Source organism: Salvia miltiorrhiza, chromosome 2, assembly GCF_028751815.1.
Source record: "Salvia miltiorrhiza cultivar Shanhuang (shh) chromosome 2, IMPLAD_Smil_shh, whole genome shotgun sequence".
NCBI lineage: Eukaryota > Viridiplantae > Streptophyta > Magnoliopsida > Lamiales > Lamiaceae > Salvia > Salvia miltiorrhiza.
The window spans coordinates 69,626,034-69,652,249 of record NC_080388.1 but is presented as its reverse complement, the minus strand read 5'-3'; the positions used below and the strand labels follow the sequence as shown (position 1 = coordinate 69,652,249).

The following is a 26,216-nucleotide window of genomic DNA, read 5'->3' as shown; positions in this document are numbered from 1 at the left end:
CAAAGTCACTAAAAAATCAAAATAAACAAATCTCAATGCTCAAGTCAATGATAACAAGTCTTCGGTCTTTCAAATTATATTTCCTAATAAAAAAAGTCTCCATAGTGTATTGTTTTTAATTTTTAATATATTTAATATTATTAATAAAAAAAATATACTAAAATGTAAAAAATATATATATCAAATAAAACGGATCCACGAGTCGGATCTGGATTGGATCCGGATCTAAAATTTCAAGATCCAAATCCAAATCCGTTTTAAAAATTAAGATTCAGATTCGAATTCAAATCCGTCGAGTCTAAAAAATTGAGATTCAAACCCTAAAAAACGGATCTAGATCTACAGATTTGGGCCGGGTCCAAGATCCACTGCCATCCCTAGGTACGGGCCTCATTTAGAATTTCATTTATAATGATCCCTAGCCTGTTGAAATATTAAATTCGAAGAATTAATGGAATACGCAATTTAATTGAATTAGTGGCCTAAAACAGAGTTAAAATGGATGTAGGAGTTTTATCTCCAAAAACCATTATACAGTTCTGTGTGTATGCTACACTTGCATTTCAAACTGCATAATTTATAAACTGTACACATTATTTGAAAATTTAAGATTTAATCATAATTTCAGTGAAATAGAAGTTAGTATAAATAATTTGGGTTTACATCTTCCACGAGTGACGATATTGGTCACATACTCTGCTATTAGTGAAAAACGCGCTCCTAAATCTTAACTGATCAGACCATACTTGATGATACCAATTTTTTTATGGACAAATAGCGCTAAAATTCACCAATTTTGGATAAATTCTTATTTTTTTTCATGATTTTCAAATATTAGTGTAAAATACATAAATTTTTGTTTGAGTCTAATTTTTCCCACAGCGAAGTCTTCTGGCCATGCTTTTGTTGACTTCTAAGTAGGGATGGCAACGGGCCGGATCTGGACCGGATCTCATCAATACCAGATCCAGATCCAGATCCACCAGAACCGCGGATCCGCGGGTCCAAATCCATGGATCCATGGAACAGCAATCTTCCTGCACAGCAAAACAAAACAGCAAGCCGAAGACATTCATTCAGTCTGCAGGAAAGAATTGGAGGAGTACAATAAACGGATCGGTGCAACTCCTAAAGGAAAATCCCCAAATCCTCCGATCGTCGGAGATCTCTTCCACGTCGGAAATTAACCCTCTCCACGCGGCGGCGCTCCTAGGCCAACTCGAATTCGCGAGGAAGCTGCTCAGCGCGAACCCCGAGCTGTCGAAGTCGCTGGCCTCAAACGGCTCGTCGGCGCTTCATCTGACGGCGGCGAAGGGGAACGCGAGCTTGAACTGGAATGGTCCGAGAAGGGAAAGAGAAGCGGCGGGCGAACTGGAGGAAGAAGGGTGCGTGCCGCGTGTGCTGCAACTGCTGCTGTCCCCGCCTTCGCCGGCGGCGGGCGAGCGAACTAGTGGGGCGACGGGCAGCGAACTGGTAAGGCGGCGGACGGCGGCCGGGCGAGGGAGTGAGGGAGAGTGACTGAGGTGGCGGGTGAGTGAGGGAAATTTGGAGAGGAACCGAGAGAGGAGAGGTTAGAGGAGAATTAGAAAATTAGGGTTTCAATTTTCAAAGTTATTCTATTTTTTCTATTATTTTTAATTTTTAATATATCTAATACTATTAATAAAATAAATATAAAAAATAAATAATATATTTTAAATAAAATCGGATCCACGGGTCGGATCTGGGTCGGATCCGGATCTCAAATCTCAAGATCCAGATCCAGATCCGTTTTAGAAAATGAGATCCAGATCCGGATCCAGATCCGCGGATCCAAAAAATTGAGATCCAGATCCGTAAAATCGGATCTGGATCCACGGATCTGGACCGGGTCCAGGATCCACTGCCATCCCTACTTCTAAGTGACGTGGCTTACTGATATTGACTTGAAAACAACGTTGTTTGATAAAATAGATAAAACAACATGATTTTAGTCATTGATTTAATTAATAGCCTTGATTTTCTCCTAATTTCATATTTATTTCTTATTCTACTCTCATTTGTGCACTATAAGTCGTTGTCTCATCCCTTTCTTGTGGAGCTGTTGGAATCGTCGTAGAAAATGATTGTTTATTAAAGATGAATCTTGCTTGTTGTCTAGGATAAGGATGCAATTTATGGAAAAAGTCATACTCATTCAAAAGTTTATTGGTAATTGAAAAAATAAGAATTCATCAAAAGTTAGCGAATTTTGACGCTATTTTTTTAATTTTTAATTTTTAAAAATTCAGATGTATTTCTCCATACACTTGAATGTTTGGGTATGATTAACTTTCCACTTATTCAATTTGAACATGGAACTTGATCAAGCTAGCTTATTAGATTATCCTAACTTTCAACTGATCAAATCGAAAATTTATACTCAAATATACCTGAGGCTGAGGGGACCAACAGTATTCCACATTTTCGTAATACGAGTGCTTGTCCAAATTACCAACTAGTCATCCCGAAATTCAAATTAATAGACAAATTTAATTTCGTTTGTGGTTCTGAGAAAATGAGTGACAAATTGAGAATTCTCTTTTTTTGAGAGCGAATGGCAGAGGGCCCCACCAATTCAAAAGAAGTTATGCTTACGGTTGTAAATATAGGACTTTCCCTACACTTGGACTTCTTCCAAATTTATGTCGCACTGAATAATGTTCTCACCACAGATATTATTGGAATACGGGACCGACGTAAAAGAAATTATTCAGCTACCATCAATTAAATTATACTCCAATTTGACAAATATTTTTATAAAGTACGTGTTAATTTAAAAGAAATTGGTACATAATTACTTATCACAAGATATTTTCTTCACCATCTAATCTATATAATATATAAAAGAGGAGTTTTCCCCCTCCAATTTTTTCCTCCATTTTTCTCTCTTCTTTCACATTTTTTTCTCTATTTTTTTTCTTTAGTTTTTTTTTTTCTAAACATCATAAAATTTAGTACATGAAAAAATACTTAATATACTATAAAAAGTCATCAAAAATAAATTTAAAATGAAAAAATTATATAAAAAAATTAAAATTAAAAATATTTTATTTTTTCTCTCTTCCTTAACATTTAGAAATGCTTTATTTATATTTGGGTATGAAAATATTAATTTATTTATTATGACGCTTAATACTCTATAATAATAATAATGTGTAATGTCAATTTTCATTGTCAAACAATTTAAATTTATCTAATAACTATAATTATCATTATACTTAATACAAAGTTGAAAATCTACATTTCAAATTCAAGATTTTATTGAGCAATTGATGTGGATTATTTTATTTTATTATTAAAACATATTTTTCATTTATTTATATTTTAATTTTATTTAATACTCCCTCCGTCTCACAAAACATGAACATTTTTTCATTTTGGGGTGTCTCACAAAAACATGAACCTTTCCATTTTAGTACATTATGGTCCACCACTACTTTTCCTTAATTAATTCATTACTCTCACAACACCTTCTAAAGTGGGACCCATTTTCCACTTACTTTAACTTTCAACTAACATTTCTTAAAACCCGTACATTTCTCTTTGTTTATGTTTTTATGAGACAGATGAAATATCTTTTTATTATTTAAACATGCCATTTAATTTCGATGTTCGTCGTGCATCGCACGAATGGAAGTTCTAGTCTAATAAATGTTTGACATATATCATTGACATAAGAAAGAGAAGATTACTGAAGCTACACAATTAATTTCTAATTTTCTACTCTATATCCTTTTTAAAGCGAAAACAAAAACTCTTTATTGTCTATTTAACTAAATGGATAATTAAAAAAAAATTAACTAAATGGAACTAACTATACCTTTTCGGAAAAAAAAAAAAAAAACTAAAAACTGGAACTGCCTATATATATAGCCGGACAAATTCAACATAAAAGATTATAAAAACTAGTAAAATTTACATCGTTGCAAAAAAAAAAAAAGTTTACCTGGAAATGTCAAATCAATATTGGATATATAAGCTACCAAATTTTACAAAGAAATTCTACCATGCTTTAGAGTTTAGATTAACTACCAAGTCACATAAAATGGACTAACATAATTTACATTCTTAGTTGTGAATTTAGTTTTTAATTTGTCAATTAAAGGTAAAACAGTACTTTAAATTTAGAAATGACTAATTTTTATCTGTTTAAGTTTTTATAATCTTTAATTATGATATAAGACTGTCTATTTTAATATATAATCCATACCGTACGTGCCATGCTTACACTAGGTAGCTAGTAATAAGGTGACGAGTGATGAGAATATATATGGCAGGTGATCCTGAAGTGCAATTGCGACAACGCTATATAGTATATATACTTCCATATTGTGAAATGGTTTATATATAATATAGAGTTAACCTCTGGCATGCTATATTGGTGCTGCTATAATCGGAAAAACCAACAAATACTGATATACCCGTAGGCGGCGACGGCAGCCACGATGGATCTGCCTTCCAAAACCACCGCCGCCTTCCCCTACCCCCTCCCTGTCGACTCCCTCCACCGCGCCACCCAATTCCGCCCATTCTCCCTCTCCGGCCCCCACATGCGCGCCTTCCATCTCGCCTGGCTCTCCCTCTTCTCCTGCTTCTTCTCCACCTTCGCCGTCCCGCCCCTCCTCCCCGCCATCCGCCGCGACGTCCTCCTCTCCGACGCCGACGTCGGCTCCGCCGGCATCGCCGCCTTCGCCGGCTCCATCCTATCCCGCCTCGCCATGGGTCCCGCCTGCGACCTCTTTGGCCCCCGCGCCGCCTCCGCCGCCATCTCCCTCGTCACCGCCCCCGCCGTCCTCTCCCTCGCATTCGTCTCCTCCCCCGCTGCCTTCATCGCCGCCCGCTTCTTCATCGGCTTTTCCCTCGCCAACTTCGTCGCCTGCCAGTTCTGGATGAGCTCCATGTTCTCCGGCAACGTCGTCGGCGTAGCCAACGGCGTCTCCGCCGGCTGGGCCAACGTCGGCTCCGGCCTCACCCAGCTCATCATGCCCCTCATCTACTCCTTCCTCACCGCCACCGCGAAAATCTCCTCCTCCACCGCCTGGCGCGCGGCCTTCGTCGTCCCGGCCGCTCTGCAAGTCGCGACGGCGCTCATGGTCCTCGCCTTCGGTCAGGACCTTCCCCACGGAAAATACCGACGAAAACAGAAATCGGATTCGTCGGGAAATTCATTAATGAGTGTCTTATTCAATGGGCTCAAGAATTATAGAGGTTGGATTTTTTTTTTGCATTAAAGAGAAAGCGTCTTATTAATTGATATATTTATATGTTTTATTATCAGGTTGGATTTTAGGGTTGACGTATGGTTTCTGCTTCGGGGTGGAATTGACGACGGATAATATCATCGACGAGTATTTCTACGAGAGGTTCGGGGTGGACATGGCTGCGGCGGGGGCGATCGCGGCGAGCTTTGGGCTGGCGAACGTGGTGTCGCGGCCGGCGGGAGGGGTGGCGTCGGACGCGATGGGAAGGAGGTTCGGGATGAGGGGGCGGCTGTGGAGTTTGTGGGCGGTGATGACGGCGGCGGGGTTGCTGTGTTTTTGGCTGGGGCGCGTCGCCACCTTGTGGGGCTCCGTTATGGTGATGTGTTGTTTCTCCTTTTTTGTGCAAGCCGCCTCGGGGCTTACCTTCGGAGTTGTACCTTTCGTTTCCACCAGGTATTTCTACGCTTTATTGTTATTTAAAATATAATATTTCTAACAAGTAATAACTCTGCATTTTCTACACGACTTTTAAAATGTGTTATACTAATAATTTTAGAATTTTGTCGTACCAAATTATTCGACACTTTCAATTGACAAATTCGGTCGAAGAATTGAGATTTGAGAATATTAATTAAATTTGTTGTATGAATTGGAAAGTGAAGATATTGTTGAAATATTTTTTAAAATCGGGTGGGAATATGAAATTGATCAAACATAATATTATATAGTTTTTTTTAGGGTAGAGAGAGATATTTTATTAATATTATATAGTTGGCGACCTTTGATTAGTAGTTATCATGTTTTATATAGTTTACTGGTTCCGAGTATATTACCGAAAAAGCAAAGCATATTATCATGGTTTGATGCATATGCTATTTTGTGTTTTGCTGCCTATCATGCACCACTCACTATATATAGTACATGTCACGCGCATGTATATTTATGATGCCATGCATTCCATAATAGTATAACTTCACTTTTCCCCCTTGAAATAAAGAATATGAATATTAAATTTAAATCTTAGCTAGTATCACATTTACTTAATGAATTATATTTTATTATGTTATATTCACCAACAAGTCAACGTTACAGCATTAAAACAATGCAAAAAATAGATTTTATTATGTCATAAATTTTATTCAACACCAAGTCAAGCTTAAAAGCATTAAAACAATGCAAAAAACTGTGTGTGTGCAGCCGTCAGCACCACATGGACAAATTTAATACTTAGTAATTAATTAGTATAATTAATGTTGATCAAACGATAAGAGGCTAATGCCAAGACATGAGGTCCTAGCTTTGAATCCTTTGTCGTACGATTTTTAAATTTTCTTTATTTTCATATATAATTTATCAAAAAAAAGTATATATTATTAAAATTTAATTAAGGTTTAAATTTCTCAATTAGGATAAATTAGTTATACGCACTTAGGATTTAACTAAACTCCTAATTAAGGTTTTAAATATGGTTTAAATCAATTATCTCAAAGAAATAGGATTTATTTATCCAAATTAATCAAAGTTTATCAGTTATCCCAAATTACTAGTATTTAGTATTTTTTTTTATCAATGTTTATTAATTCTAAATTATGATTTATTAATACCAATTCGAGTTTATTAGCCATAATTAATTAGAGCGAATACAAATGTGCATTTTTAAACAACTGGTGGGACACATTTGCTTTAATACCAAAATAAGATCCATTCATACACTCATCTACCACAATAAATTAAAGCACACTTAATTGGGAGGTCTTGATGCTCTTGCACAATTTCCATATGAATAACACCTAACCATAAATTCAAATTTAAGAACTCCATTGCTTACACTCAACTTCAAATAATTATAGATATTTCCATTACCCCTAAGCAAACCAAAGCAAACAATGATGGCATCAACAAAGCTATTAATTTTACAATAAATAACTATGAAGTAATTAAGGTTTTCTCTTTTGAAGGTATCTGGGAGTAATTTCAGGCATGACAGGCAGCGGTGGAACAATGGGTGCAGTATTCACACAATATTTGCTATTTTCAGGCACAAAAAGAATTTCGACAGAAACAGGAATCTCAGTTATGGGATTGATGATGATTGTTTGTGCTCTTCCAATCACCCTACTTTACTTCCCTGAGTCTGGAGGAATGCTTTGTGGCCCTAATTCATCACAAATACAATCTTATGACGATGATCAATATCAAAACTTGCTTCCATCAACCACTACATAAATTTTGTTTCATACAGTAGTATTTTTAGTTTATTTGGTCGTTTTCATAAGTGATTATGTCATCTACATTGATGGCCTATGTCGACCATCAAATAAAGAAAGAGATTCCGTCACGGATACTTCTTTGTTTTGGTATATTCACGGGAATTTTTTATCTTTATTGAATACAATTACACACGCCTTATCGCTGTGGGTCTTGTTTATAGGAAAATCTGTGTAATTAATATTCGATAAATTGGTAATAAATTCTTTAAAGTTATAAATTTATTTGGTTTGAACTTTCCAAATTTATTTATTAGGGTGTGTTTATTTTAGTTGTAAAATTTTCATTGAAAAAAAATGGATAAGAAAATATGAGAAATATTTTTATTTCTTCGCTTTTTTTATCATATGTTTAGTAAAGATGAAAAGATAAAAAAAATATTGAAAAATATTTTTACACCCCTATTTTAGGATAATATTATTCAACATTAGAGAGAAAATGAGTAAAAAGGGATAGTCCAAGAAAATATTTCACCTAGCTAAAAAAATTCCTTCACAATAAATTTGTAAAAATGGTGAAAAATCGGTAAAAATTTTTTACTCCCCAATGTAATTATCTCAACGTGCACACACTGACACACTCTTCTAGATTGTTACTTTCGGATACTCCACGGCCCAAATACGGAGAGGGAGAGAGAGAGAGGGGCATGTCATAAGCCCAAAATACCAACGCAAATTTTTTTTTTTGAGGGACAATACCAACGCAAATTAAAAAGGCATTGAGAAGCAAATATCAAGATTCCATTCCACTGAAATAAAAAGATTCCACTCCTAAATCCCCTCGTAAACCCTAATCAAATTACAGCACCTCAAATCAGTTACAATTCCGGCGGTAATTTTCTGAATTCCGATTTCTTGCTCGCTGCCGATCGCCAGACTGAGATGACTATACTTTCCGAACTTAATGACGACATCATCCGCAGCATGTCGGTTGGAGCCGTCTTCTCAGATTTTGTCGGTTCTTCTCTCCTCAATATGTTATGTTTATTTGCTGAATGTATACTTCTATATCTATATTAGTAATTAAGTTCCGAGGCACCTCATCTGAATTACGGTTACGAGAAACAATTTAGGAATTATGCTGCGATATTTTTGTTTTCCAATTGAAAGCTTCGGTTGGTTTTAAGATGGCCGTGGATTTTATAATTCTATGCGATGCGATTGGATTGTTATATTGCTACTGTTTTGTAGGAAATTGGACATTTTTTACAATTCTTGTGTTATTGCTGTCTTGCGATTCGTTGAGATGAATTGCTTGGGAAGAACTGGATTATGATTCTCTCTCTTTCTCTCTCTCTCTCTCTCTCTCTCTCTCTCTCCAGGGTGGCAAAATTAATTCGCTTGATTTTCATCGGACAGCAGATGTGTTGGTTACAGCAAGTGATGATGATTTGGTTCGATTTTATGACATAACTAATGCTCAGTAAGACATTGTCATATTTAGCCAGATAACATTGACATCTCTACCTCCTGCCTATTTCATTTTTATTTTAATATATTTTGTGGGTTCTGCTAAGTTCAGATTAGTGAAGACAACATATCATAAGAAACATGGGGCTGATAGGGTTTGTTTCAGTCACCACCCGAGTTCCGTTATATGCTCTTCGAAATACAATTTGGACTCTAATGGAGGTGAGTTGCATTTGCTGCATTTGATGGTCTGATTTTTTATAACAAACGAAATGATATGTTTTTCCGCTTTTGTTCCAGAATCCTTGAGATATCTATCTCTATATGATAATAGGTGCCTTCGGTATTTTAAAGGGCATAAAGACAGGTAATTTTGCAGTTATGTCCTCATTTGTAGGTGCCACAATTGCACTTTTTTACTTAGAAACTAGAACTGAAGTCCTCCAATTTATCTCCATCTATGGTTTAGCTTTATAAGGATAGCTTACGACTATACTGGGTAAATTAAGTGACATTCACTCCCTTGAACTCACTCTTGGCTCGGTTCTATGGGTTTACGTCGACCACACATCAGACTGCTTAATCCTAAAAGACTTTGTTCCATTTTGGTATTTTGCCTAAAATGCTACCTCCTTATGTTGTCTGTTCAAAATCATTAGTGAGCATAACCTTGTTAAGAACCCACTCAGTTACATTTTACTCTGTCCTCCTTACACATGGGTAGATGGATAAAATGAATGAGTTGACTACAAAGTGGCCTATCGACTCAACAGCATGTTTTTCAAAAATTGGGATTTGGGATCAATCAACTAAGATTAAGAAGTAATTTTTGTTGTTCCTTAATTGAAGCTGGTGTTGAATAAAGATGCATATCTGCTTGCTTGAATTGGATTATGTATTCATTGTGCTTACTTCATTTGTCAAGTTTCACGATGAGCTTATGAAAAATAATTCTGATTGTTCTAAGTGTTTTCTTCCGTGTTGAATTATAGGGTGGTATCTCTGTGCATGTCTCCAGTCAACGACAGTTTCATGTCTGGTTCACTAGATCACAGTGTACGCATGTGGGATCTACGCGTCAATGCCTGCCAGGTTGGTTAATTGCTTTCTAATCCAATTCTAATTTATGCTCATATTTCCTTTGATGTATGAGCAATTATGCTTAATTTGACTGGAATATCACTTTTCTAATTCTGCGATTTGATTTTGCTTTGATGAATAACTAATGACTTCGACGAAAGTGCAAAATTGAACTTTAAAAGGAGGTCGTTTTGTGATGGTATGGCATAGTCTAAGTTTGTAATTTCTTTATAACCAAAGAATGTCTCTCAGTAAACCTTGTAAAAGAACAAGTTGTGGTTGTTGCAGATTTCCAGTTCTTGGAAGGTTGTTTTGCTTTCAAAGAGCTTGTCAAATCTGATGTGTGCTCACTGATGTAGCTTTCAGGGAATATTACATCTGCGAGGTAGGCCTACTGTTGCTTATGATCAACAAGGCTTGGTCTTTGCTGTGGCAATGGAAGGAGGTGCAATTAAACTATTTGATTCTAGATCATATGACAAGGTTTGCAATGTTGAGTAATTCTTTTTTTTTTTTTTCTTCAAATTATAACTTGTATTTTTCAACATCATTATCTTTTCTTCTGCTCAGGGTCCCTTTGATACCTTCCTAGTTGGTGGGGACACTGCTGAGGTGTGTGATATTAAATTCAGCAATGACGGTAAATCAATGCTTCTGACAACTACAAACAACAATGTATATCTCCTCGATGCATATCATGGGGAAAAGGTCAGTTTTGTCCTGGAACCTTATTGTGACTCTGCAGTTCTTATAACTTTGAAAATTTAGCTAAAGTCTTAGAAGCTTAACTTTCACGTGGTGCAGAAGTGTGGATTTAATATGGACTCTTCTGCGAATGCCACCATAGAAGCATCCTTCACGCCTGATGGCCAATATGTGCTTTCTGGTACAGCTATTCTTGAACTGTAAATTTCCTTTATAATCAATTTTGCCTTCTTTATTACATGTCTGGAAGTTTCTGATCTGTTATTTATCTTTCATTGAATCATTTCTCAATTTGATGTGTACATGTGACTTATTTGGAGATTTTATTCTTGCCTTGTCAGGCTACAAGGTTAACATCTTAATGAGAACATTCACATAAAGTTTATAGTTGATTTCGCTGCACCTCTAATATCATAATAACTGACATCCACAGTGCAGTTTCGTTGAATTATCTGTTTCATTTTAACTAAATTTATCTTGACCTTGTTCCAGGTTCTGGGGACGGAAATATACATGCATGGAACATCAGTGACGAGCCAAATAAGGTACTTAAACCCTCTGCAATACTAAAGATGAAAAGATCCTGACACACACACCCACTATTTAATCCATCTATCTCGTTTTGCTGCTATGGGGCCTCGATTCAAGAATAGTCATACGTCCAAGTTATAGGCGCTAGTCCCCTCATTCACACGATCTCATAAGTTCTTTAGTCTACCAAGCTGCTACCTAAAAAAAATTGCTTTCGTTTGTGCACAGATTGCTTCTTTGGATAGCCACATAGGTGTTGCAGCGTGCCTGAGATGGGCACCTCGTAGAGTCATGTTTGCCGCCGCTGCTGCTTCCGTTCTAACCTTTTGGATTCCTGATGATGCCAAGGCTGATGCTGAGCCGGGCGCCCCTGCTCCAGCCTCTTGACCCTGAATGTCAACGTCAAAACAATCGTATTCATCAATTACTCTCTCTCTCACTTTCTCTCTGTGCGGTGTGGAAGACAAGGAAACTTGGCTCTGATCAAATGATTGTTGCAAGAATGATTGCTAGGATCTTAAGACTGAGATTCTGTAATATACAGTCGCTAGGGTCGGTCGCATAAGATCCTAGCTTATTTTTTTGTTTAATATTCAATGTCTTTTGTGATTTAAGTTAATATTCCCTACCAAGCTAGGCCAGAAAATTGGACGAGAAAAAAAGGATTCTGACCTCCAAAGAACCCATTCGCTCCACCTGTTTTATTTTCAGTATTTTTATTTTATTTAAAAATCCAAAGTTTCACATCATTATTTTGTAGATAAAGTTCATCTATTATCATGAATTTTGGCTCTTTTTATAATAAAGTCATAACATTTAAATTTAATAAATGCATACATGACGTTTGATATTTTTGCAATAATGTTATGGATTCCCCAAAATTTTTATATCAATATTTTTGTATAACATTGTCATGAATTCCTATTCGAAAAATAATAATTTGATGCTCTATTTTCCAATCGAAAAGTTTTTTTTTTTTTAACGAAAAAAAAAAAACATGCTTCAGTTTAAAATGAGTTTAAAATATTTTTATTAATCCTCTTCAGAAAGTGAGAAAATGAGGACGTGTGTGTATTAATAGTTTATACATGAAGTCAAAAGTCTAAAGTTCGACTCCCGTAACGGGTTTTGGTCTAAGGTATGACTACCGTGGTTGATATTTTTTTTTTTAAATTACAAGAGATATCTATTATATAATCAAATAAGCTATTTACATATAAATTGGACCTCTACACCATACAAAGGTGGTTGATCTTTAAATAAATTAACGTTAATATTATGTGTTGGCCTAATGATACAATAGTTAGTGCATGAGACCTACGATTTAAGGTTTGATTATTGTGGTGGATCATTAAATTTAATATGGTAGTATTAAATTTAATATTACAATTACCGAAAAATGAAAGAAAATGGAGGTAGTTATTGTGGTAAAATTTATATTTATTTAAACATAAAAGGAGACGATTGGTTTGAGTGATAAGACATGATTGATACAATAATTTATCTTAATCAAGTGTTCGGTTTGGATGATTGAGACCGGGATTGATAACTCGACCCACATCTAATAACCCAAATGAGTGATTGTTTACCACTCAAAAGGTGGGTGAATTATTTAATCACCCCTCCAATCTTATCAATCTTATTTATCTCATCCACCAAATCAACCACCTCTAAAGTATATTAAAATGAGGTAATAATATGTCAAATCTTTTATGAACGAAGAAAATATTATATCTTCTACTCTGTAAACCTTTACCACGGTTAAAAAGCCTTTACCACGAATAAAAACTATATTAAGATATTGCATAATACTCCTTATATGAAATGTCAAGGGCCCGGCACGGTCGAGAAAAACGAGATGAGTGTTGGCCATTCATTTAAGATAGACCTCAATTGAGCTTTGGGTAATTCTATTCATAGCCCCATTTTACTCTATATAGCCTCACATCTAAAATAATAATAATAAATAATTAAAAAATTATTATTTTATCCTAACCCATAGCCTCCAAATAATATACTAGTAATTCATATTCTTTCGTCTGCAATCTTTCTTCCAGAATTCCAGAGCAAGCAACTCCAAATTGCACCATTATCTGCACATGCATTAGAGGTGCCTAAATATGAAGGGGACACTTGGAATTTGATAGGTATCGCTAGTCAAAGAAGATGAACAGGTCATACCTTCACTCTCCTCAAAATAATCATCAACAAAATAAAAAATCAAAATAAATAAAAAAGACACACATACGCAGACCACCATTCTTATTCATCTGGGGGAGAAGGAAATCATATGTTTTGGCATTGGTTCCCGATTTCATTATGTTATCCACATCACATCAACCAAGTAAAGGCTTGTTTGGGAATAATTCTTTCTTCAAAGCCTTTTTCTCTTCTCCCAAAATCTTGATTCCCAACAATGACTTCCACTTCAGCAATCTCACTACATCGCGGATCAGCACCAACCCTCTCCCCCCCAGCTTGAGGCCATTCTCTTATGCTGTTGCGCTCAGTGTTACCGCTCAGCAGGAGAAGTGATTGATTCTTTGTAGTTCTTAGGGATGGCAACGGGCCGGATCTGGATCGGGTCTGGCCAATACCAGATCCAGATCCGTTTTCATATACCAGATCAAGATCTAGATCTGTCAGATCCGCGGGTCCACGGGTCCAGATCCATGGATCTACTATTTTTAAATTAAATTAAAAAAATTTCACAAAATCAACAATATCTAATTTCCATCATGAAAAATATAACACAAAATACTTTTATCTAATTACTTTTAATTTTTATTCTTTTGAATATAATTTATTTATTATTTTTAATTTAATTAATATTATTAGTAAACTAAATATAAAATATAAAAAATATATATAAAATAAAACGGATCCACGGGTCGGATCTGGGCCGGATCCGAATCTAAAATTTTAAGATCCAGATCCAGATCCGTTTTCAAAATTGAGATCCAAATCCAGATCCGTCGGGTCCAAAAAATTGAGATCCAGATCCATAAAAATGGATCTGGATCCACGGATCTGGACCGGGTCCAAGATCCACTGCCGTCCCTAGTAGTTCCATTATCATGAGCAATCAATCGCCAAAAATTATATTTTTCGAAGGTTGTCATTGTAGGGTATTTAATTTGGGAGTTATGGGCATAGAATAAAATAGTATTTTTTTTAATTATTATTTTAAATAAGGGGTTATAAAGAATAAAATTGGGGATATGAATAGAATCACCCTTGAGCTTTTTATTAAACCCAAATCCCACTCATGCCTAGGGCCCTTTGAAGCCCAGTTTAAGCTCAGGCCCGGCTTAAAACCGAACCATATGAAGGACCCAATTAATTAATCTTATTTTTGGCATCAATTCCCAACTAACATGTGCACGAGGTCACATAGGAATTGTGATTATTAACTTACAGTGCACAAACGGGGCCATGTATAATATCTACTTGTGTTTAAATTGTATCCGAAAAATTGAAAATCCTCAAAGTAATTCATAACTTAAGATAAATGGCACAAAAACTAAGATAATTAATCGACCAACTCGAAGCCCAACCCACTTTCAAACTGATTGTGCCATATGGGCTGGGTTCGATTTTGTACCATATGGGTTGGGCCATGTCTCATGCATAGCGGTGCTCCGAGCCTCAGCTCCGGACCCACTTGACAACTCTAAATTTTACAATCCAATCCTCATCGCCCATTTCCTCCGCCGACTAGTAAAACAGTAATGAAAAAAACATAAATTATTTTTATTCAGTAACTTAATTAATGAAGTAGATAAAAAGTGCATTTTATCACTGGCCTTATGAAGTAGGTCAAGTGACCAAGTGCATTTTGCAGGTTATATTTAAATGTATTGAAAATAATATACATGTACAATTATGAAATTTCTTCTCAGTCAAGAAAAACTACATCATAATAATTGAAAAAACCTATGTATAGTAAATGAAAAATTGGAGACAATCCCACGAAGAAGCACAGTTGTAATTGCCGGTTGTGACAGTGTTGAAAAGGGGACATCAAATCAATCAGTCACTATTGAAACATTGGACTTGGGCTGAAGTGGGCCTCCTTTTCATTGGGCCACCTACTAATATCTGGACGGTTACTATGGCCCATCTTCAGATTTGACTGATGGGACTTATTCTATTTTCATTCTTGGACTCATTCCAAATATATTGCCAAAAAATCGTATGCCACATATAAATATGTAATTTACTCCTTCCAATAATTAAAGAATTTACATTGAAAATAAAGGTGCAATGAAAAGTTTTAACTCTGTTTTTCTATTAAATTTTGAGATAGAACGGCTAATAATGAACACATTTTATTTCTAAATATGACATTTTTTTATAAATAATTAATTAAACAAAAAAATTAAATACTGCACTACGGTGAACTTGAATCCAATACCTTTAATTAGCTTAGGCATTAACCACTAAATATGACACTTATTAAGTGACAGATTGAGTGTTGGTTTTGTGACATGAAAAAAAGGTTATTGTATATTCAATTAAAGTTTCAATTCAACATATAAACCTAATAATGAAATAATATCATCAAACAATTGTCAACAAGGGTTGGCTGAACAATTGTCAACAAAATACAAATCAAACAAAACTAAAATTAACCTATCAACCAAATTAGTAACTATTTTAGTTAAATATATATTGTTCATTTGAACACTCACTAGAAATAAAAGTTGAGATTCATGACCGAGTGTTGGAAAAATTGCAAGGAAAACTTACCGCCTATTAACCATTTTTTTAATATAAATGTAGTATCTTTCTTTCATAATTCATCATTTTTTTATAATTATTTTAACACCTTGGTCATCATAAATATTCGATTTTTAACTCTTCCCAAACTATTTTTCTGCATATACTCGTAGCTGCAGTTAAATTACAATAAATGCAATAGTAACTCTCAATGGTGCTCTAAATTCTAGAAACACCATTGGACTTGAATTATATTTTCTTAAAAACAAAACTCGTCACAATTTTATTATTTCATGAAACATGTATATATATTAATTTATACTACGCGTGGATGACTTTATACTAAAGAGAGAGAGAGAAAGAGAAAGAGAAAGTAAGAGAGACAAGATAGCATATTTTGATGTAGAAGTTTGTGCACATAATCTTCTCCCGTGGAGAAATCACTCTTCAATCATCTTCACCAACCCTACCTCAAATTAAACCATAGTCCCCCTCCACTAGCCTACCACCCTTAGTGACCCCGCCCCCCCCCCCCCCCCACCCCACCCCCCACCCCAGAGTACGACATACATTGTTTTTATCCATCTACATATTTTCCAGAAAACCGGTCATTCAAATTGCACTTTTTGCGTAGGCCCTTCTTATATAAAACATGTGTACATGGTCATGATATGGTGGGTACCTTTTAATATAAATCACTCCTTTTTGCCCCAAATAATAATCAAAGCTTTTGCTTCACTATATTCAATTTTATTTTTATTTCTTATTTTATGGTTTCTCTTTTCAGTTGTGAGCTACGAGAGGAGATCGATAGTAGAACGCCAAACCTTATATAATTTACCTTTTTTAATGTAAATTAATAATAATGCATGCCACTTAAACTGTAAAATTGGTCCCACGAAAAATAAAGGATCATCAATAAAGTAGCGTGTGTGATTTTATTTTTTTCCGTCTCAACCCTAAACATTAATTTGATACGCGTGCTAATTAATTAATTATTCTTTGATGCGAAGAATATGAGTGACTTTGAACATGCTAAGCGACTTGTCCTAGTCTAAGTTGACGTCACTAACTCTTAGTATATATATGAATTTGAGAATTCAATATAAGTACCGTTAAGAAAGAGATAAATCGATTCTCAAAAAGAAAAAAAAAAGCGATAAATCGATATTAATTTCTCAATATTTATAAACGGTCAAATAGAGCGCAAGTCCTAGGACAATTTACTAATGAAACGTTAGATTATGTTTATAGGGGCGCGCTCCAGTGAGACCCCATATTTTTCGTGAAACACTAGGACAATGAATAAGACATATAATACTAATGAACAAAACGTATATCTAATGAACAAGATGTATATACTGATGAAAAATAAAATTTAAAAAATTCGTAATGAATAAGACATATATACTGATGAACAGGGCCGTATATACTGATGAACAATGCAGTATATACTGATGAATAACAAAATTTAAAATATTATGCTCCCTCCACGATTCGAACCCCGCGAAAAAAAAATCACCCTCTAGATACAATATCAGCCATAGGATTGATAAAATAAACGCACCAGATCGTGCCCTAAATCTCACTAAAATTAGAGGGTCTCATTGGAGCGGCCCCCTATGTTTATATTGGCCATGTGATTGAAGAGAAGCAATATGTTAGCTAGCAATAATCAAGCAATCACTCCATTCCCATTTAGTTAAAATATGAGCGAAAATAGTTAGAAATCTATATTTATATATAGGCAAGGGAGATGATAAAAGCTTTTTGTCGAGTGTTTATATAAAAATCAATATATGATCTATAACTTTCATGAAAAAAATACTACACCATCCGTCCCATAAAAACATGCATAGTCCATTTATAATAATAGTTCTCCCACTAAATATCACAATCAATGTTGGGAACCTTTCTCCACTCACACTACACTTTACATGATTTCTTAAAACCCGTGCCGTGCCATGATATGTATGTTTTTATGGGACGGAGGAAGTATTAATTAATATATACATTAAAAAGGTTAATGCAACGTATAAAAATAATTAACATAAAAGAGACATTATTGTATACACATTTAAAAAAATAATGGTTCATAATTTCTATGAGGGTGCGTAAACTTTGATGGAAAAAGAGAGAAAAAATATATTTTCACCCATTTTTCATCTTTTTCACATGTTTATTATGATGGGGAAGAAAAAAAATTCGGACAGGGTGGGATTTTTTCTAGGGCAGCTTCTTTTCACTCATTTTCTCTCCAATGTTGGATAATATTATCCTAGGTTAGATATGTAAAAATATTTTTCAACATTTTTTTATCTTTTCATCTCTAGTAGACATATGATAAAAAAAAAATCTCATCTTTTCTTATCCATCATTTTCCAATGAAAATTTTACAACCAAAGTAAACGCATCCTGAGAGAAAAATTTTCTAGTATATATATTTACTGGAGACAAAATTTTGAATAGCATCGGGTTATAATATCCTATTCTTAAAGGTGCATTTACTTTGGTTTTAATATCGTTTTTTTTATCATATGTTTACTAGAGATGAAAAGATAAGAAAATATTGAAAAATATTTTTACATTCTTATCTTAGAATAATATTATTCAACATTATAGAAAAAATGAGTGATAATGGATTGTCTGAGAAAATATTTCATCCTGTTCGAGGAAAATTTTATATCAGAGTAAATATGTGAAAATAATTAAAAATAGGTAAAAATATATTTTTTTTTCTCTTCTATTCCCTCAAAGTAGACTTGCGTAGATTTGGGTGGATCAAATTTAAAGCATACAGATTGATGGCTGTATACCTGAAATACTCGTACAAGGGCAAGAATGTAGTATGCATTATGTGACACTTGGTTTTCGTGATTTCAGGCCTAAAATATTACACGTGCACTTTTATGTTCAATATTTTATAATTTTTATTTAATACTATTATACAATTTTGTGTTAGGGTAAATAAAAATCAGGGTTATACAATTTTGTGTTAGGGTAAATAAAAATCAGGGTAAATATCACTTTAGTGAATGTACTCTGACAGTATGATGAAATTTAGTTACAATAGAGATTGATTCTTGAAAAATGTATATTTACTTATACCGTTATACGCTTTTGTGTTTAGAATTATTTAAACGTGAAAAATATGGATATACTTCACCGCACGATGAAACCCCGTTAAAGTAAGATTAGATAAATTCCAAAAATATGTAAATTTTTTAAATTACTTAATACTACTTATGTACTTTTGTGTTCAAAGAAAGAAAAAGAAAGGCAGACTTCTTAAGGTAAATCTCATTGCACCACAGGCAGTGAAAGTGCTCTTGGAAGTGCATGTAGGCTTTATTGATAAACTTTCTTGCAATTTTAATCTAAAAATTTCTTCCTTATTTCACATGCAGATCGGTTCCCAAGTTTATGTTGAATATTTTTAAAGTTTCTAGATGTCAAGTTTGTTTATTAGTTTTGTTTGCGGAGATGTTGAATTGTCGGAATTTTTGCTCATAAATGAATCATTACATGAGCAAATCTTGTAACCTTTTATCCCGTTATAAATTTGAATATAAATATACAAAATAGATCCATTTTTGTACGTTATAAAAAATACTTTTTTTTGTCCACAAACTCATTTGTTTTGAAAATTAATTAAATATGTGTGAGTAGAATAAGGCGTCCATTCTTATAGATCCATAATGGCGGTTCTTAGATAGGCCTTCCGCCGTAAATTGGGACTCTTCACGACAACACAAAGGGGCAAAAGAACCGAGACGAGAGGAAACGATGAATTTACAAGGGACGACAAAGAATTAGGGTTTCACCAGAATAGGGCGACGTAAATAGAGAGAGTCGGCCAGAGAGTGAGAAATGAAGTGTAAATTACTACTTATATTCTCTTTAATTAGGTAATCAAGTTAATTTTACTTAAAATAGAAATATGTCGTGCATGTTACTTGGGACAGTAAAAAAAAAGAAAAAAAAGAATGTGTGTCTTAAATAATAGGACGGATGTGTCTTAAATAATAGGACGGATGGAGTAACGTTTATAAGTGTTACTGACTCACTGTATATCAAAAATCATGTCACTACTGGAATATTTTATTGTATTGTATGTATGACAAAAAATACTATATGATCTCTGCTCTATGTGTATGTATATATCCAGATATATATCGTATAAATTATGAGTCATTTTTTAGTTATTAGATAATTAAGATCTACCGTGAATTCAAAATTTTGATGAATAAATTCATGGTTCAAGTTTTGAATTCCGGATGTGGCAAAAATTTCATTTTTTTGAATTCACAATTTTTCACAGCCTATTTATAATGTTTCATGACGAATTCATGGAGTCATTTTATACAATAAGTATGATTTATACAATAACCTTTCCATATATATATATATATAATATTAATACATATACGTATGAGTTAATTAGCTGCATGCAAGTTCTGTTGGCTCACGTTAGTTCACATGACAGAAAAATCTTCTTCGGATTCTTTTACTGTTGTAGAAAATGACGGTCATATTTAGAAGATGCTCACACATTACTTGGCCATCCATCACCACAGTAATATACATTTCTTGACACAGTAAAACACAATAACTAACCATATAAAAAGAATTCAAACATCCTATTTTCTTAACACATGAATAATGCAGAAACACACAACTGCAAATCTCATAAAATGCTCAAATTTCTTTAATTGTCCATGCTTCTTTGAACAATTATTAATCCCTCTTAATTAAAGTGCTAAATTTTAATGAGATCCGAATGTATCTTTCTATAGGTTGAGCATCACATCCAATTTTCAAATATTATTTACCTAATTACCTGTCATGTAAGATTTGCAAGTTATTACAAAAAAAAATGAGGTTTATCTTAAGAGACAACAAAAGCTAATTCAATCTGATTCCAAAACCTATTCTTTATTAATTCCAAACGCAATATAATGTTGAACTCTTATTCCCACAAATCAATATAAGTACAAGACATGATATCACATATCAAAAGTGTATATATAAGTGATCAACACTAGATGATCACAAGCATGCATGCAATATTAATGATAGTGTTATATATATGTATATACACACACACATATATATGAAAAGGAAGAAGATGATGAGATTCAGTTGGTGCCATGAGCAGCCGGGTTTTCCCCATAAGAATATGCAACCGAATAGCCCGGGTTGGAGTTGTACGACCCGACTCCGGATCCATAACCCATATTCCTCCTCTGCTGACCATAATTCTGATTAGTGTAACGCATCAAATCTGCATTGGTGGCGTCGAGCTCCTTCTGGAGCTGAATGACCTGCCTCTGCAAGACGGAGATGGCGCCCACGCAGCCGTAGACGGGGTCTTTGAGCCGAGCTTCGGCTTCATATGCCAGCGAATTCACAGCATCTTCTCTTTGGTGAGGGAGGATCTCGTTCAGCAGCTTGCTCACGTTGCTCGCGCCGAAGATTTTGTGGACGTTGGCGAATTTCGTCGGCTCCTCCGGCGGGAAATACGGGGCGAAGATGCAGCCGGAGAGGCATTTCCGCCGCAGGAATTTGCACGCCGCGCACGGAGGGTTTGAGTAAGTGCTGCTTGAAGAGGCCATTCTATATATTCTTTTTTCCTGCAATTTTTTATTCATTCATCATATCACTATAATTAGCTTCTTTTTGTGCAATCATACATTTTTCCTATATCGATTGTGATTCGGACTATTGTAGGAGGTGTTATTTGATTTGAGATGTGGAATACAAGATTTGAAGATCACTTTATTCATTTTTTTTGTTGAGTTACAACTCAGGCACATTGAATGACTCTAACTCTCGACCTATTGATTGAAGGGGAAGTGTCTTTCCAACTGAGTTGGATTCATCGTCTTAAGATCAATTCATATGTTGTATGGAGTTTTTATTTTAAATAAAAAAAACGAAAACAAAACACACTAGAGAGAGAGAGAGATGGGGGGAGGTTACTTATTCTGTTTTGGCTTTGACAAGCATGAAGCATGAATCTTGGGGAATTGACTAAACAGGAAAGCATAGTCAAATTTTCAACAACTTAAGATTTTGGATTGAAATCATCGCAGAAGCAAATTATTCCATAATTAAACACCCCTGAATCTCAGCAAATTTCACAATCACGAAACAAGATCGAAAATCACATATAATTGAATAATTAGGATATTCACTTTTTAACAATCGTGAATTATATATATATATATATATATATATATATATATATATATATAATCTTGTCTAATCATTTTATAGGAAAAACAAAAGAACTTGATTTTTGTTGATGAAGCTGCAAAAATATTTCTAATGAGAATCGGAAATCAATTAAAATATGGATCTGTGTAGGAATCTGAGAAGCATACCTTCCTTAAAATATCAAACAGTTGAAGAAGATGTTTTCGTGGAAATTAAGATTAGTGATGAGGATCGGAAAAACAAGGGTTTCTTATATCAGAAGAAAAGCCTGCAGCTACTGAATCTGGAGATCTTCTTCTTTCTTTCTTCCTTTTAAAAGCTGTTTTCGCAACTAACCCATGATTCTTTTAAGGTTGATTGAGCAAATCAGCCATGAAAATAGGAAGAAAAAAATAAAATCAGGTGGGAAATGGAAAACCCTAGAAGCAGCAGATAGTAATGTAAAAGTGATGATGAGAGAGAACAATGGCAAATTGAAGCATTTTGGAGTGAATGGTGGTGCTAACTGCTAATGGAAAGCAAAAGCCTCTGCCATAATTAATATACCTAAATATTCAACAGTTCAGATAATCAATACTCTGACCCTTTTATCTATCAAAAGGAGGAACATAAATAAAATAAAATAGAATAAGGATTAAAATATAACTCGAAAAATATATGGCATAAAATGAGATATATAATTGGCCAATAAAAATATACTATAATCATTTCCTATTTTATTTTAATATTGAAAGTAGTTAGAATTAATAATTTGCGTTCCATGCCGCAATAGCAACACTTATTTTTATCTTGTCATTTCTCTCTCTATTTCGTTTTTATTCCTTTTTATCATCCACAAAAATAATTTAGTCAAAGTATAATAGTAATGCTTTTCACTCTCCTCTCTCCTTATTTTCTTTTGCGATAACCGTGATGTCCATATATATATATATATATATATAAAATACATATATATAAAATAAATTTTATAAAAATTATTTAATCTTTCTCGCTTTCTCGACTGCAAAGTTACTTATTAAATCTTTATAACAAAAGTCATCTAAAAAAAATCTTTATAATAAAAGTATTTCAACATATCTCTCTCACTAGATAATATACTTACCTAGTTCATCTTATAAAGAGAGTTTTGAGAAGTAAAAAGTTTGTAAAAGAATTAGATCAGAAGTATTTTAATTAAGATAAATTTGTTATTGAGCATCATATATTTTACCATTAAAAAAATAGAGTGATTTTGAGAACAAATTATTAGTGGATGTAATTTTCAAGCAGATAATATTGTACATGAGGCCTTAATTTCATCGGGAGCCTGAGACGACCGCTTCGGTCGCCTCATGAGCTGACATGTCCTTATACATATATAGAGGGTACGGTTATATTATAAACTAAGTTTAATCTTTAAATTACGAATTAATAAATTCATTGTGTAAAATAATAAAATCATATTACTTGATTTTCACCCTTAAGATTGAAATATAGGTATTCACTACATGAAAATTTGGGTATAATCTAGTATTACAATAAAAGTTTCACCTTATATTTCACCGTCGAACAATATATCCAAATACAATATTTTTTCAATATTATATCTGGTTGACTATGGCTGAGTTTACTGTTTCAACAGATATGGGGAAATGGAGTATCAACCTATATAGCTACTTATTTCATTCAATTGTTTACCCCCTACCTAGCTTAATTTTACCACAAGTACCATTTTTTTCATTCTATTTGCCTCGTGAATTCAAATCGTACGTTGAAATGTCCCATTTTTGTTAATTGATTTTAAGGCCCTAAAATAGGAATGGGATATGATCATCCCAAGCTCATATGAGTTGTATTTAATTAATTAATCAAATATGAGGGTGCATCCATATTAATTAATTAAGCTTGTGGGGTTGGGATGAAATCGACTTCTTACTTCAAATTTATACTCATATATATAGCCAAAATGAAATCATTTGACTGCGTATGTTCATTGAAAGTTGATAGTACTAATCAATTAATTCCATACCTTTTACACAATTACATCATAGAAATTTGATAGTACACTCATTATTAGTGGGCAGTAAGTAAAAATAATGTTTGTTGTATTCTAGTAATATTTTAAAAAGAAAAGGGGAAGTAGAGGACAAGAGCTATGTATGAAATATGAAAGGCCATACGTTAAAAAGTGATGGTATGTTGTGAATGGACATATATATGCTTATATTCCTCTGTAAATCGTAATTGGTTTCAGTCTGCAGTCAGTCTTCATAATTGAATTCGACTGATGAACAACATCCTTTCAATTTTTGCTTTTTTCACTGTTTCAACTCTCTTATGTTCATTGCAGCCCAAATAATCATTTTTCCATGCATCTATAATGTAATGGATCTATATATATATATACACATGGAGTGGTTATATCCTATAAATTATAAATCATTTTCGACCGTTAAATCATGAAAATTTACCGTTGATTCGTTACCCTGATGGTGAATTTGTGGTATAGAATTTGAATTTTATAGGTGACGAATTTTTTTTTTAATTTATCGTTTTTCACAACAAATTTCATAGTGTTTCACCGGCACATGATATTTTATAGTATAATATATTGTATACAGCTCAACCGTAAATCTTAATGATCTAAGAGTTGAAAATGATTCATATGTTATATTCTAAGAAGTGTTTTTTATTTAACCCACCCCTCAATATATATATATATATATATATATATATATATATATATATATATATATATAGATTGATGTTGAGACACACATAGTTGCATATCAATATGTTGATCCTTTTTCCACTTTGCTGCTCTTTTTCTCTTGTTCTTCGCCGACATGTCGACAACTTGCACGTAATGAGTATTTGTCAGAAAATTTTAGATTTTTATGAACAAATTGTACTGTATAGTAATAGTGTTCATACTTAATTCATATGTATATCATATACAAAAGTCTGATTTTGATGAGGGATCATCTAATAATTAAATTCCATAGAAATTAATATATATGTGTATATAATAGGAATGTTAGTATTAATAAATACTTCTGGTATCGTGGAAAAATAGATTTTAGTTCGAAACTATAATTTTATTTCATTCATTATGAAGTGATAAAAAGGCGAATTTCCTTGCTCAATTATGGTGGGCTTTATATCCACTAAAATTGTTTTATTAATATGTGACTAAAAAAAACCTTATTTTCGAACGTTAAAAATCCTTATTTTGGTTATATATTAAGTTTATTTTAAAATTGTTATAAAAAAAACAAACAAACATATTCACATACACACTAGCTAACCTTTAATTGGAAGGAAGCATCGTACCAACGGACTACATCTTGCCTTAAGTTCGTGGAGTACGTAGTTTTAGGGGGTATGGAGTATGTAGTTTTAGTGCCCTTAAACTAATTGCTATGTTTGACTCTAATTCGATGTCTATATTAATAATATAAATTGTGCCTTGTTTTAATGGGGAGTTTTGGGGAATGATTAGTCCGAAGCTCAGAACCTCTCATCATTTTTTCTTCTTTCTTATCTTGGTTCGCTCATAGTTACTTTTTTTTGTTTTAGCGAGACCTGATCCTTAGTTTGCTATTTGTGCTTTCAAGGGTTTCTCGTTCATTTTTCTCTTTTTTGGTTTGATGATAAAATTTAATTTAATAATAAAATGTGCCTTGTTTATAAAAGTATAGATTATTATTATATCCCTACAGGACCCTACTATATATATGTTTAAATTTAAGGAGAATTATATAAAATAAATATCTTATTTAGAGTGCAATAAGATATACGTCAATATTATCTCAAATGTTATGATTCCCCCTCCAATTTCTTTATTAAATCATTTAACGAGTTAAATTAAATGCAATAATCACTAAATCATTAGGTCGTCAATTGTAAGAAATTTAAAGTAGCAACCTTTCTCTTGATAATGCTCATGTTAATCCGTGATACATGTGTATTAGTATTAGACAAAAACTTTCATGCTTTCCCCTCCCTATGTGCGTAGATCGAGTTAGCCTAACCCAAATTCTGACTTAAAACTTGTATTCAATTCGATTCTATTCAAATT

The 26,216-nt window shown here is 33.7% G+C and overlaps 3 protein-coding genes across 3 annotated transcripts; 2 read left to right on the top strand and 1 right to left on the bottom strand.

Annotated features, from left to right (window-relative positions):
* The first annotated feature begins 4,257 nt into the window (after nt 1-4,257).
* LOC131008695 (high affinity nitrate transporter 2.7) lies at nt 4,258-7,710 on the top strand. The gene is made up of 3 exons (XM_057935704.1): nt 4,258-5,229; nt 5,300-5,675; nt 7,181-7,710. Exons 1-3 carry the CDS (start codon nt 4,467-4,469, stop codon nt 7,446-7,448), a joined length of 1,407 nt encoding a protein of 468 aa, XP_057791687.1. The 5' UTR covers nt 4,258-4,466; the 3' UTR covers nt 7,449-7,710.
* Nucleotides 7,711-8,128: 418 nt separating this feature from the next.
* Nucleotides 8,129-11,964, top strand: LOC131008717 (protein ANTHESIS POMOTING FACTOR 1). Its single transcript, XM_057935732.1, has 10 exons — nt 8,129-8,443; nt 8,812-8,912; nt 9,012-9,121; nt 9,200-9,266; nt 9,892-9,991; nt 10,346-10,462; nt 10,550-10,687; nt 10,784-10,865; nt 11,177-11,229; nt 11,444-11,964. The coding sequence occupies exons 1-10, from the start codon at nt 8,372-8,374 to the stop codon at nt 11,600-11,602; spliced, it is 999 nt and encodes a 332-aa protein (XP_057791715.1). The 5' UTR covers nt 8,129-8,371; the 3' UTR covers nt 11,603-11,964.
* Nucleotides 11,965-20,853: 8,889 nt separating this feature from the next.
* On the bottom strand, nt 20,854-22,799 carry LOC131008754 (LOB domain-containing protein 25-like). The gene is made up of 2 exons (XM_057935788.1): nt 22,324-22,799; nt 20,854-21,570 (listed from the first exon to the last, which is right to left on the bottom strand). Exon 2 carries the CDS (start codon nt 21,550-21,552, stop codon nt 21,076-21,078), a length of 477 nt encoding a protein of 158 aa, XP_057791771.1. The 5' UTR covers nt 21,553-21,570; nt 22,324-22,799; the 3' UTR covers nt 20,854-21,075.
* Between the last annotated feature and the right edge of the window lie 3,417 nt (nt 22,800-26,216).